This window comes from Thalassophryne amazonica, unplaced genomic scaffold (assembly GCF_902500255.1).
Source record: "Thalassophryne amazonica unplaced genomic scaffold, fThaAma1.1, whole genome shotgun sequence".
NCBI classification, from domain to species: Eukaryota; Metazoa; Chordata; class Actinopteri; order Batrachoidiformes; family Batrachoididae; genus Thalassophryne; species Thalassophryne amazonica.
The window spans coordinates 6,408-19,342 of record NW_022986434.1 but is presented as its reverse complement, the minus strand read 5'-3'; the positions used below and the strand labels follow the sequence as shown (position 1 = coordinate 19,342).

At 40.3% G+C, this 12,935-nt stretch overlaps 1 protein-coding gene across 2 annotated transcripts; it reads left to right on the top strand.

Moving 5' to 3' along the window:
* The first annotated feature begins 908 nt into the window (after window positions 1-908).
* LOC117506200 (natterin-3-like) lies at window positions 909-7,228 on the top strand. 2 transcript variants are annotated; one of them, XM_034165697.1, is made up of 3 exons: window positions 909-1,033; window positions 2,054-2,138; window positions 6,080-7,228. In XM_034165697.1, exons 2-3 carry the CDS (start codon window positions 2,054-2,056, stop codon window positions 7,087-7,089), a joined length of 1,095 nt encoding a protein of 364 aa, XP_034021588.1. In that variant the 5' UTR covers window positions 909-1,033; the 3' UTR covers window positions 7,090-7,228. The 2 variants fall into 2 exon arrangements, with proteins under 2 accessions (XP_034021588.1, XP_034021587.1); XM_034165696.1 differs by lacking the exon at window positions 909-1,033 and having other exon boundaries at window positions 1,984-2,138.
* The last annotated feature ends 5,707 nt before the right edge of the window (window positions 7,229-12,935 follow it).

Genomic DNA, 12,935 nt, shown 5'->3' with positions numbered 1-12,935 from the left:
AGCGAGTTCTTGGCGGTCCATGCTGTGGAGGGCTTCAGCGGGTCTTTGTTTAGATGTCACGGCTGCAACGGTGCCACGTTTTTTAAGTACGGTGCTCAGTAGCCAGTTAGCAGCTAAGCTAGCACAGCAACACAGCCAATTAACAACTCGGTACGTAACGAACTCGAACAATCCTACCGCTGCCACCAATGTCATCGAGCAGATGAAGGTTTATTACAGCTGTGTTGAGCATTAAAACACAGGATGATTGAACACCATTCGAGCAGTTGGCTCCTTTATTGCGCACTCTCGCTCTAACCACACACTCTCAGGTGAGGGCACATCGCATGGCACCTACCATTCTACGGCAACACCAACATGCTAAAATTAATCCCCATACAACACTATGATAAATAAAAGCAAATCAGCAGAAAGTCTGTTAAATTACCAGGAAGAAAAAAACAAAACAAAAATGGGTAGCAATTGGCCCATTTATTGAATGGCCCACCAGGAAAAGTCCCGGTACTCTTAATGGCCAATCCACCTCTGGCTGCATGGACTCACAACTTCTGCACATTCAAAGGAATCCAGTAATTTTAGGAACTGTGGTGTGATGACTGAATTTAGAACAGGAATGTGTCACGTTACTGCATTACAGATAAATATAATGTGGTTACAGTTACACTAAACATGGAATATGACACATCAAGTAATCAATCTGTTAATTTCATACACTTAGGTTTTAGAAAGTCTTTTGTGATGATCCTGCTGGGAGAATTCTTCCATCATCCAGAGGAAAAGACAAACATGAACTCCTCATCTTCATAAATCAACACTTTATAGAAAACTGTCAAATTACAAACATGAGAATGTCAACATCACCTGCATTTACATGTTGAACATTACTGGTTCCCAAGTTCATGCCTATAAGACAACAAATTTCTGTCTAAACTGGCAAACGTCCCACTTGCCGAAGGGTATCAGCCAGTCAGCAGCAATAGTATATAATCCTGGACGGGACTGTAGGTCGGCATCCTGAGGTGCGACTGCAAAGGTGAGTCCTTCCTTTTCTTTTCACCTCAAGTTTGCTTTAATCAAATAGATGCAGGCAATAACCCTTTCATAACCGGAATATTGGCAATAACCCAGTTGTGCACGGCCATGTAAACGCCCGCAAAAACCCGAATATGCTCATATTCCGGTTTTTAAAAACCCGAATAAGACCCCTGGGTTACTCCTTTTCTAACCCGAATATCAGGTCATATAAAAGCGCATCTGGATATCCCCATAGAAAGGAACATTATTTTGTGTTCTGCGCATGTCCTATCCGCAAGGAATCTTGGTCTTTTGAGTACAGCAACTACTTGTATGCGGCGCGTGCAGCCCACCGGACTCCACAGAAGCAACTGTAAACAGCGCATTGTGTTCTGCGTCCTTATCAGGTGGGCCGGTCGCGGCACCGGTCGGCATATCACCGCGATTGCTCTGCCTCCGATGCGCTTACCGTCTGCGGCTCGGTAAACGCCACAACGGACCACTCTCATCGCCCCCCTCTCTTCTGTGCGTACCTGCGCCAAATCTGGCAACAGGTCCAGAGACGCTCGCTGTTTTGCGGCGGAGGCAGCCCGCAGGAGAGAAAAATGAGAAAATGTTAATGCCTGTTTGAGAAAAGTGTGTAGTGAGCAGGATTTGCACGAACGCCATTCCAAATCAAGCACCGGTGGAAGACGTGCGTCGCTGTTTAGATGGGGATATTCCAAATGATACCAGTGACCATGTATACAGGAGTAACTCTATCTGCTTAAGCGGGTTATTCCTAATTATTCAGAAACCAGAATATTGACCTTAACCCGAATATTAACGGCATGTAAACGTAGTCATTTTTTTTAAAATCTTGTGGTGGAACTGATTGGTGACGAACAGTTTTCTCTGTTTTATTTTGAATTTTGGAAATTTTGCAAAGGAAAATTTATGAACATTGTACAAAATTGAAATAGGCACAAAAGAACCAATTTGTTGTCATAATGTAAATGATAAGTAATGAATGAATGAATTTGTTGTGTCCAACCTCCAGATGAAGCTGTCAGTTCTGTTTGTGACCCTGCTCACTGTGTCCTGGACCAGCGCTCAGCCTGAGACGTTCTCCAGTCAAACCAAAGGTAAAACAACAAATGGTGTCAAAGTTTATATATTTGACAGAAAAACACTTTATCAGGGGAGGTGATGGTCTAGTGGTTAAGGTGTTGGGCTTGAATACAGAAGATCATGGGTTCACAGGGCTGGATCCAGAGTGAAAATCTGACAGATGCATTTTTGCCCAATGATAAAATAAAAATCGTACGCGTCTTGTTATTCAGTAATCTTCATTCTTTTATTCGTGTGCAACATATACTGTCACAATTCTTTTAATATATTTATTATACTTCATGGACCATAGTGAACACTTATTTGTATAAATGTGATGTCCTAAAAAAAAACAAAACACTATAACAAAAATTGACTGTAAACAGGATCAAATTTATTGCCAAAATCTTTCAATTATACCTGAATCTATATATGATTTGTTTTTTCAGTTGATAAAATCAATAAAAATATGACTGCTTATATTCTTAATAATATTGAGATACAGACAGTTCACAGAAGACATTTTCCATTGATACCAATCAAAATTAGAAACAGTCCAGCAGGTAACAATATTCATCATGTTCATGACTAAATATACTAAAACAAATACATCATAATTGTAAACATATCACCATTGTGATATGTTTACAGTTGTGATGTATTTGTTTTTAGTATATTTAGATTTTGTTGTGATTTGGCACTTTATAAACCAATTAAATTGAAGTTGAATTGAAAATGAACATTTTATTGAGTCTTAAAGTAAATAAATATGAAACTGTCACTGGATCCTTAAACTTTGGATATAATAAACTCTACATGGTGGATCCTTGATCTCTGGACATAAATAGGAATAAACAAAATCTGTAGTTTTTGTCAAAAGCATTTCCTTTGAGACATTATTGGCATGAATGTCTTTCCATATATCTGAGCTGAACTCTTGCAGCTGCTGTGCTTCACTTCAGGATATAATTTGTAAAGAAATACAGCACGTTTCATTTTGGGAGGAAAAAACATTTTAGTAGATTGTAGTTTCTTGTCTGTATTACAATGTTTGGAAAGAGGTGTCATTTTATTTAAAGCGGCAGTTCATTTTGAAGTTATTAATTCCAACCGGACTGTGTCTCGGCAGAGAGCCGCGCAGCGTTTCGAGCTGGGTGAACGGAACCGAGGACGATTCTCGTTTCATAACTGCAACAAGACAAGAGTCCCAGTTAGTGACTTTAATACACACAAAAGTGACTCATGATATTTTAATGTCTTTGCGAGGGGTTAAGAAGTGGACTTACCACTTCTGAAGAGCAGCAAATCAAAGAGCCACAAGCCACTGAATCGAAGCATTGCTTCAATGGTTCATGGTTCAAAGTGGAGTCGTGCTGCAGAAAAGGTTGATTACAGACCCACTACAGACCAAACCCTGAATATCCGACTTTATTTGTACGTCCGTATGACTCTGAAACTCGGAAAAAATCCATATAATTTACAGACTATAGGTTGACATGAAAACCAAAGCTGTGTTCACCGCGGGGACACATTCGGCACTATTCGGGATTATTCAAGATTTTTTTTTTTTAACCAATGATGAACGATGCGTAAAAAAATTTGACCGATGCAACTGCATCCGTCCAAACCAGTTTGGATCCGGGCCTGGTTCAAATCCCCACCTGACTGGAAAATCACTAAGGGCCCTTGGGCAAGGCTTTTAATCCCCTATTGCTCCCAGTGCAGGCCATGTATGTTGCACACGAATAAAAGAATGAAGATTATTGAATAAAGATGCGTACGATTTCTATTTTATCATTGGGCAAAAATGCATCTGTCAGATTTTCACTCTGGATCCAGCCCTGCGGTGTGTAGTGAGCGCCTTGTATGGCAGCACCCTGACATCGGAGTGAATGTGAGGCATAATTGTAAAGTGCTTTGAGCGTCTGATGCAGATGGAAAAGCGCTATATAAATGCAGTCCATTTACCATTTATTTACTATCAGTTACAGCATCAGAGATTTTTAAACACGTGTTTAATGGTTAACTTCTCCCGGTTACAAATACAACGCCTGGCAAAAATTATGGAATCATTGGCCTCGGAGGATGTTCATTCAGTTATTTAATTTTGTAGAAAAAAAGCAGATCACAGACATGACACAAAACTAAAGTCATTTCAAATGGCAACTTTCTGGCTTTAAGAAACACTATAAGAAATCAGGAAAAAAAATTGTGGCAGTCAGTAACGGTTACTTTTTTAGACCAAGCTGGCAAGCTAAAAACACTGGCATACGCTGGTGTACGTCTAATAAATTAATGCAGCTGTCACACCTTGACGATTAACCAGCATATGCCGGCAGCCCTGTTTCCACCCAGTGGTTTGGGTCGGTACTGCACAGTACCGACCAAATTTACACACTGTGCGAGAGCAGAGTCTCGCTCCAGTCAAGTTCCCAAAGTTGGCAATCCGGGGAATATGATGGTGTTAACCTTAATACAAATACAAATTAATTATACACTCTAATTCTTTGGCTGATCTTGTTTAAATTATATGACATCACATGAGATCAGCCAAGGAATCACTAATTATGGATCTCCACAAGTTCATCCTCAGGAGCCATCTCAAAAAATTGCCCAGTACTAGCTGTAAAGTCAGTTATACAAAAACACTACATTTACAGCTCGGGACCATGTAGCTGTTACATTATTGGTGCAGAGGCCCAAATCCAAACCTGACGGCTGACTTTTTGTCCTGTGATCAAGTGTCAACACTTTTATCCAGCTTTTTCATGATATTTCTGGAGTAATAGCTTCCTCCTTGATCAAAAGCCTTTCAAGTCGTGTTGTAGGAGGGTTATCTTCAAGGTGGGCAACATCATATTTTGATCTCATGTCCACCTCCTTCATTAGTTCCACACTTGTGATCCTGAGGTTGTGCTGCTTCGGGAGAACAAGGATTTGTTCATTCCTGACTGTTACTTGGGGCCTTCTTTCACATCGATATAAAGTCAGTGGTACCAAGCTTCTTATATTTTTTATATTAAACTGTACATTTTTATTTTCATGAATATTTTCAAGATGATTCTGAAGGAGAAACTGGACTTGTGGAAATGTTGTGCAATGGTAGCATTGACTTAACTCTTGAGATGTTGTTCTTTTGTCTTGCTCTTAAAATGTAACAAAGGATCTACAGTTATGCAGTTAAATCAAACCAACGTCTCTCCAATTTACCCTGAGCTATGCCATGTTTGTCATTCAGAAGACTTTAGAAGTAATTACATTGTCTGGAATCGTACATTTTTGAAAGAGGTTTTCATTTTGGTGTGTTTGTAACAGAGGCCAGCAGATATGTGCATATGTTAGATAAAATGTACTGTACAAACATGATTATCATTTATTATCTTTATTACATCTGCTCTTATTTGTATCTTAAATTCTGCAAACTGTTTCTCTCAGATATTCCCAGATAGATAGCACAGCTGCAGGAGCCAGGTCAGCCTGTTTACGGTCTGACATTTAGCAAGCTTCAGCAAAACCACTCACTCTGTACCTAAGATCGGAATGATTCAGTTGATTGCAAATGTATCTGCACATGACTAATAGCACATGCTGTAACCGTGAACTCATGTAGCCCCCCACCCTTATCTTTGTTTTTTACACACAATAAAAGGGCCTCGCACAGAATGACACAGTTGGAGAACTGCACTTACAAGCTGCCAGCCTCTGCTGTGTCTCCCCTTTGCAAAGCTCACTAAAGACATCTCAACTCTCTGAGTTCTTTCTTGTATGTCTAGGCGAGGTCAAACCTAACAGTGTAGTTAGTTAGTGTACATATGTAGTTAGTAAACGTCACTCCCAACAGCTCAAAAGGATTCTCTGGTCACAAAAAAACCCCCAAAAAAACCATGAGAATTTATGGGTCTTGAGTTTTTGTGTTTGTCAAAACGACAGCAGTTTGGATAAATCTGAAAAGAATCTTTCCCTTTGTCTCATCCAGAAGCCAACATGAATCCAGAACCTGCAAACATAAGAGTGGCTCGGTCTTCCAGTGCTGAAAGCAACCTGGAGTGGAAGTACTGGAATGGTCAAGGTGCAGTCCTCGATGGAGCCGTTTCAATTTGGAATGGCGAAGCAAAGCGAACTGACTACGTCTGTAGATGTGGGTGTTCTTCTGGCTTCTATTCCACCAATACAGGTGCTAACTGTCACTATGCTTATGGCGGTGTAGAGAAGACTTGCGGTGAATTCTACATCCTGGTAAACAGAGACAACTTTGAAAATCTTGAGTGGAAGGGTGGTTCTTATGGTTCAGTACCAAAGAATGCTGTCGAGGCTTGTGGGCAGGTTTATGTAGGGAAGAACAAGTATGGCCTCGGGAAAGTTCATCCCGTACATGAAGCCTTCTTTTTGCCGTGGGATGGCAAAGAGTACTGGTACAAGAATTATGAAGTCCTTACTGTTAATGATGATGTAGTCAAACAGGAGCTCACTGAAGTCAAATATAAAGTGGATGCAGCTAATCCCATCAAGGATCCTCCAGAGACCCTGCGAAGGTCATCTGCTTCAAATAGTCAGTGCCATCCAATTAAGAAAACAGTCACACTCTCAAAAGAAATTCAGACAGAGCAAAGATGGGATGTCACCAGTACCATCACGTTTGGCGTTGAATCTTCTGTTACTGCAGGGATCCCTGACATAGCCTCTGCAACAATTTCCGTCAGTGTTGAGACGTCATTGTCTGTCGCTCTGGGATCCACTACGAGTACAACAACCACCCACTCTGTGGCCATTGAAGTCACCGTCCCACCAAACCAGTATTGCCCCGTCACTATGGTGGCTACTAAGTATCGTGCTGACATTCCTTTCACAGGAAAACTGACCCGCACATACCGCAATGGACAGAAAAGAACAACATCAATCACTGGGAACTACAGGGCGGTCCAGGTTGGAGAAATCCGAGCTGATGTGCAACGTTGTACAGAAATAGCTGGAGCTCAACCATGCTAATTTGACTATTAAACTAATGAGATGTTTGACCTATGTAGCATGTCTGCATATGAAATTAACATGTAACAATATAAGTCACTAACCTGTCAAAATAATGACTTGTACATGTTAAACTCACAATAAATTCATGGAGCATATTTCTTGTGTTGTCATTCTGTCTTTAAAACAATTTGAATAGATTTAATGTGAAAACTGAGTAACTCACTAAGTGACTGAAGGTCTTCATAGCTGAACATAGAGTTAAATACATGCAGTAGACAGTTTGCACAACTGAGGTGACATGTTTAACCTTTAACCAGTACAAATCCCACCACTGTCAGATTTCTCCACGTGATGTCGAGTTGCGTGAGGAAGGGCATCCAGCGTAAAACTGTAACTCAAGTTTAGCCAAAAAGTACATGTTCCATTTTATCAAACACTGCATATGCTGCCTTGGTTATATTTCCATATGTAATCATGTGGTTCGTGGGAACACTGTCACTGCTCAGTTCCTCCTCTGTGTTGTGTTGTGTAACCTCCTGGCTCACCAAAATGGCTGCCAAATGGCTAATCAAATTTCAGTGCCCAGTATTTGCTAGTAGGAATAAATCAATCATGAAACTTTGTAGGGTCAACCAGAACTGTGTGTAAAAGCTTTGGCATGAATATGAATCAAATATACCCTAAGGGAGTGCTGCAATAAGCACATTCCTAGTTTGGGTTATGTCTCTGCAATCAAATGACGAAAACCTTGCAGGGTCTCTAATCACCTGCTCCGTGGCCTACAGTAAAATCCTAATGTTATCCTCCCTGTAGAGCTCTATCTATGTTTGCAGACAAGATAGCGGCACCTTTCCCAGTAGGGTGAAGGCCGTCCAGCAGCAGCAAGTCACGTGGCCCCAAAACAATAAACCGTAGCTCCTTCAAAGTATGCATTAATTTCACTACATATTCTGAGTTTGTCATAATTATGAGTATCAGTTCTCTTTTCAAAATACAGTAGGGTATGTAATCTATCATGCGACTTTTGTTGATTTCAAACCAATTGAATGTGATGAATATCATTTGACTCATGTTCTCTATGCGATAATCGGTTTAAGCAAAATGTTTTGGGAGAGCAGCAATTTCCAAATCAAATTAATTTTTTTCATTAAAAAATACTGGTTCACAATATTTATAAACACCTTTCAAGGTCAATTTACAAAGTTGTACACGTTCCTTATATCTACCACCAACACAATAAGAAAAAAAATAGCATCTAGCCCTTTGCACTAAAACGGGATGGCAGCCATTTTGGAAAATTCCCAAAATTTACCAAGGCAAAATCTCGAAGGGGTCCTCATCCAAAACTGTTTAGAATACACTGTTCTACATGTGTACCAATTTTGGTGCTTTTATGTAAATTTGAACAATTAATCTGAAATATCAGTTTATGCTGCTGCACTAATTAGGTAACACACACCTGGGTGTGCTTGTGTGTGTTTCTGCGTGCGTGCTTGGGTATGTGTGTATTTATGCCCCTGAATAAATGAAAGGAAGACATTTTGTCCTTACATTTAGAATTGCTCTGAGTGCTCTGTTGATGCTCGTGTTATTCACCCTCTTTCTCCACATTCAGTACTTCAGTGTTTCCCATAATCCCCCTGGTGACCCCTTGCACTTCCCAGAATGCACTGCGGCACCAGCAGAGTTCACAGTGCATGTAAACAACGGCAAAGCAAGGATGTGGATGGCGTTGATTTAGCGAGTTCATGGGCAATTATGATGATGACACGTTCTCCCAAGTTGAGAGGGTTATCTGGAGGAGGTGTAGCACCTGTGATGGACTTCAGCTGTGCCCCGATGTTGTCTTGTTGTCCACAATTCACAAGGTGCGTCTACACTGTGAGTGCTGAGCTCCTGACACCAGAAGTCTGTTGAAACCAACTTCTCGCATGAGTCACGGGCCGCGAGACGTTGTGAGATTCACAACTGCAAAACACTGAATGACCTCCTCCCCTCTCCTCTGGCCCTGCTGTATCTGTGAGTGCTGCCAGAGTGTTGATAACCCCCTCATACTCCTGACCATAGAGAGTTTTCCTCAAGAAACTCCTCAGCCTGGGAGAGAGAGAGAGCTGTGGATACCTTATGGTGTTGTTGCACTTTGAATTTCAACTCCACTCCCTGGGCTAACTTCCGTTTCAGCTCGGGGAGGAGGAGTGAAATCACATCATGATAATGATATAAGACAGGCAGACAGGCAACATGCTTGATTTCAGGCATGGAGCAGTTTTAAATGTATAAAGTAATTAACATACATTGTTTCTCTTGGACAACATCAGACTCACAATTCTTTTCTTGTCTTAATCACTGTTATTGGATTGGGCCAAGTTTCTGTTGACCACCAACTAAACAGTAAGTCAGCTATGCATTGTATTAACTCTTTCACAATCACACTGTCTCCATCCTGGATCAACAAACCCGTCAGTCGGTTTACCTTGGTCGGGAGGACGAGCTGAAGGTTGGTGTCTGATCAGTGAAGAGGTGGCTGGTAGTCTCATCAAAAGGTTTTAGGAGTTGGATGATGTTCTCAAGACGTTCACAATCTATGTTGTTGAGGTAACAGAGCTTGTTTTTCGTTGAAGCAGGACATCATGCAGCTTACCAGACCTCAGAGCATCATTTACAGATTGGAGCATTGTAAGTCTGTTATTCCACCTTGTTTCTACAACTTGCTTGAGTGACTTGTTTCTGATGTCTGCCAATCCAGATCTAGATCATCTCCAAAATGTAGTGGAGATGATGACAGAGAGTCTTCCATGCCTTAATATCTATCTGTGATGCAAATTTGGTTAGAATCTGTGAAGTAGTTTTGAAGTAATCCTTCAAAGCGTACAGTAGTGTTCAGAATAATAGTAGTGCTATGTGACTAAAAAGATTAATCCAGGTTTTGAGTATATTTCCTATTGTTACATGGGAAACAAGGTACCAGTAGATTCAGTAGATTCTCACAAATCCAACAAGACCAAGCATTCATGATATGCACACTCTTAAGGCTATGAAATTGGGCTATTAGTAAAAAAAGTAGAAAAAGGGGGTGTTTCACAATAAAAGTAGTGTGGCATTCGGTCAGTGAGTTCATCAATTTTGTGAAACAAACAGGTGTGAATCAGGTGTCCCCTATTTAAGGATGAAGCCAGCACTTGTGGAACATGGTTTTGTCTTTGAAAGCCTGAGGAAAATGGGACGTTCAAGACATTGTTGAGAAGAACAACGTAGTTTGATTAAAAAGTTGACTGGAGAGGGGAAAACTTATACGCAGGTGCAAAAAATTATAGGCTGTTCATCGACAATGATCTCCAATGCTTTAAAATGGCCACAAAAAAAAAAAAACACGTGTGGAAGAAAATGGAAAACAATCATCAAAATGGATAGAAGAATAACCAGAATGGCAAAGGCTCACCCATTGATCAGCTCCAGGATGATCAAAGACAGTCTGGAGTTACCTGTAAGTGCTGTGACAGTTAGAAGACGCCTGTGTGAAGCTAATTTATTTGCAAGAATCCCACGCAAAGTCCCTCTGTTAAATAAAAGACATGTGCAGAAGAGGTTACAATTTGCCAAAGAACACATCAACTGGCCTAAAGAGAAAAAGGAGGAATATTTTGTGGACTGATGAGAGTAAAACTGTTCTTTTTTGGGTCCAAGGGCCGCAGACAGTTTATGAGGCGACCCCCAAACTCTGAATTCAAGCCACAGTTCACAGTGAAGACAGTGAAGCATGGTGGTGCAAGCATCATGATATGGGCATGTTTCTCCTACTATGGTGTTGGGCCTATACATCGCATACCAGGTATCGTGGATCAGTTTGGATATTTCAAAATACTTGAAGAGGTCATGTTGCCTTATGCTGAAGAGGACATGTCCTTGAAATGGGTGTTTCAACAAGACAATGACCCCAAACACACTAGTAAACCAGCAAAATCTTGGTTCCAAACCAACAAACTTAACGCCTCGCAGATGTGAAGAAATCATGAAAAAACTGTGGTTATACACCTAAATACTAGTTTAGTGATTCACAGGATTGCTAAAAAAGCAGTTTTGAACATAATAGTTTTGAGTTTGTAGCGTCGAGCAGATGTTACTATTATGTGAACACCCCCTTTTCTACTTTTTTTTTTTTACTAATAGCCCAATTTCATAGCCTTAGGAGTGTGCATATCATGAATGCTTGGTCTTGTTGGATTTGTGAGAATCTACTGAATCTACTGGTACCTTGTTTCCCATGTAACAATAAGAAATATACTCAAAACCTGGATTAATCTTTTTAGTCACATAGCACTACTATTATTCTGAACACGACTGTATATAAAAGGAAAATCTTGATCTAGAATCCTGATCACTTCCAAAATTCAGTGGAGTCTTCCATACTCTAATATTTATCCGTGGTGCAAATTTGGTGACAATCAGTGAGGTACTTTTGATGTAATCCTTCAAAGTGTATAAAAAATAAAATCTTGATCCAGAATCCCAATCCCTTCTTGGTGCAGAATTGCAATTTGCTGTCTTTTAACAGTTGACAATGATCGTTTTTTTACCCATAATTGGATCGTCCAAAATTTAAACAATCAAAGAAATCTAGACTTAAGAAGACCTGTTCAATAGAAAAGTCACCAGTTATGTGATGACTAGCTTGCCTAGTTCATTGGGTTAAAAGACGATGCAATTCAAATCATGGGATGATGCAATACCTACTATAGGCTTCAAATGGCTTTTCTGAAGGAGTGGCATTAAACTTTTCCAAATGACTGTAGTTTGTACAAAAGAGATTTGAGAAAGGTGGCAGACATTATAGGCCCCTCATTTTATTATGTTTCTTAGACATATGTTTGCATATTATTGTGTCTGTGTGTATGTGTTTGTGTGTTGCGTGCGCTGTATTTATTCATTAACTTGTTTAAATATATGTCTTAATGTTTTAACAGTATGTTTTAGTGTACAGCACAGTGGGTCAGCTTTGGTTGTAGTAAAGTGCTTTATAAATAAGATGGTATGGTTCTGTGTGTTCTATACATTATTGTGGATATTTTATGCAAAACTAAATTGGAGTATTTTCTATCACACTTCCATCAACATCACATATTTCAGGCTGTCAATTAGGTCCATATATTTGTAGAGTATATTTGGAAGTGGGATTTAAAGATACTTCTGAATAGGAAATATTACTATTGTAGATAGCTATAGACACATACAGAAAGAATACCAATATTGTTCACCATCAATCAAACTACTTCATCTTGGACCACGAAACATCCATGAAATATAGAGCTGAAAGGTTGCGCTATCCTGACTGGGCCTTATCAAGGTTTGGGTTAATCAGTGCTGCCCTGTGGGAATGTTGCCTGTCGGTGGTGGTGGTGGTGGTGGGTGGGGGGGGGAGATGATGATTTGTGAGCGTTCATGCTGCTTGTATGGTTGACTAACAAATATATTAATAATGTATAGCGAATATATGACGAACAATCAGGATGTATAACGCATGTATTGAGAATGCATCGCGCACGTGTGGTGGCAACAGTAGTTGTACTGCGCGTGCGCAGCATCTGCATTGCGGTCATAACAGAAGCGCACTCGGGCCTGTCGGCATCACTATTCACACCAACACCACAGCCTCTGGAGCAATTGCTGGACTTGGACACATTGATTGGTATGTTGTTGGATGGCAGCAACTATCACGTCTTTGGGGATCCATAACTACATCTGTACGTCTCCACAGCTGGACTGGTAATGACTGGCAGGTATGTTGATTTCTGTTTGTTATGCATTAGCTAATTGTCCACAAATCAGATGCAAGCAGACGTAATACAAACGCTTTATTCATGGCCAAT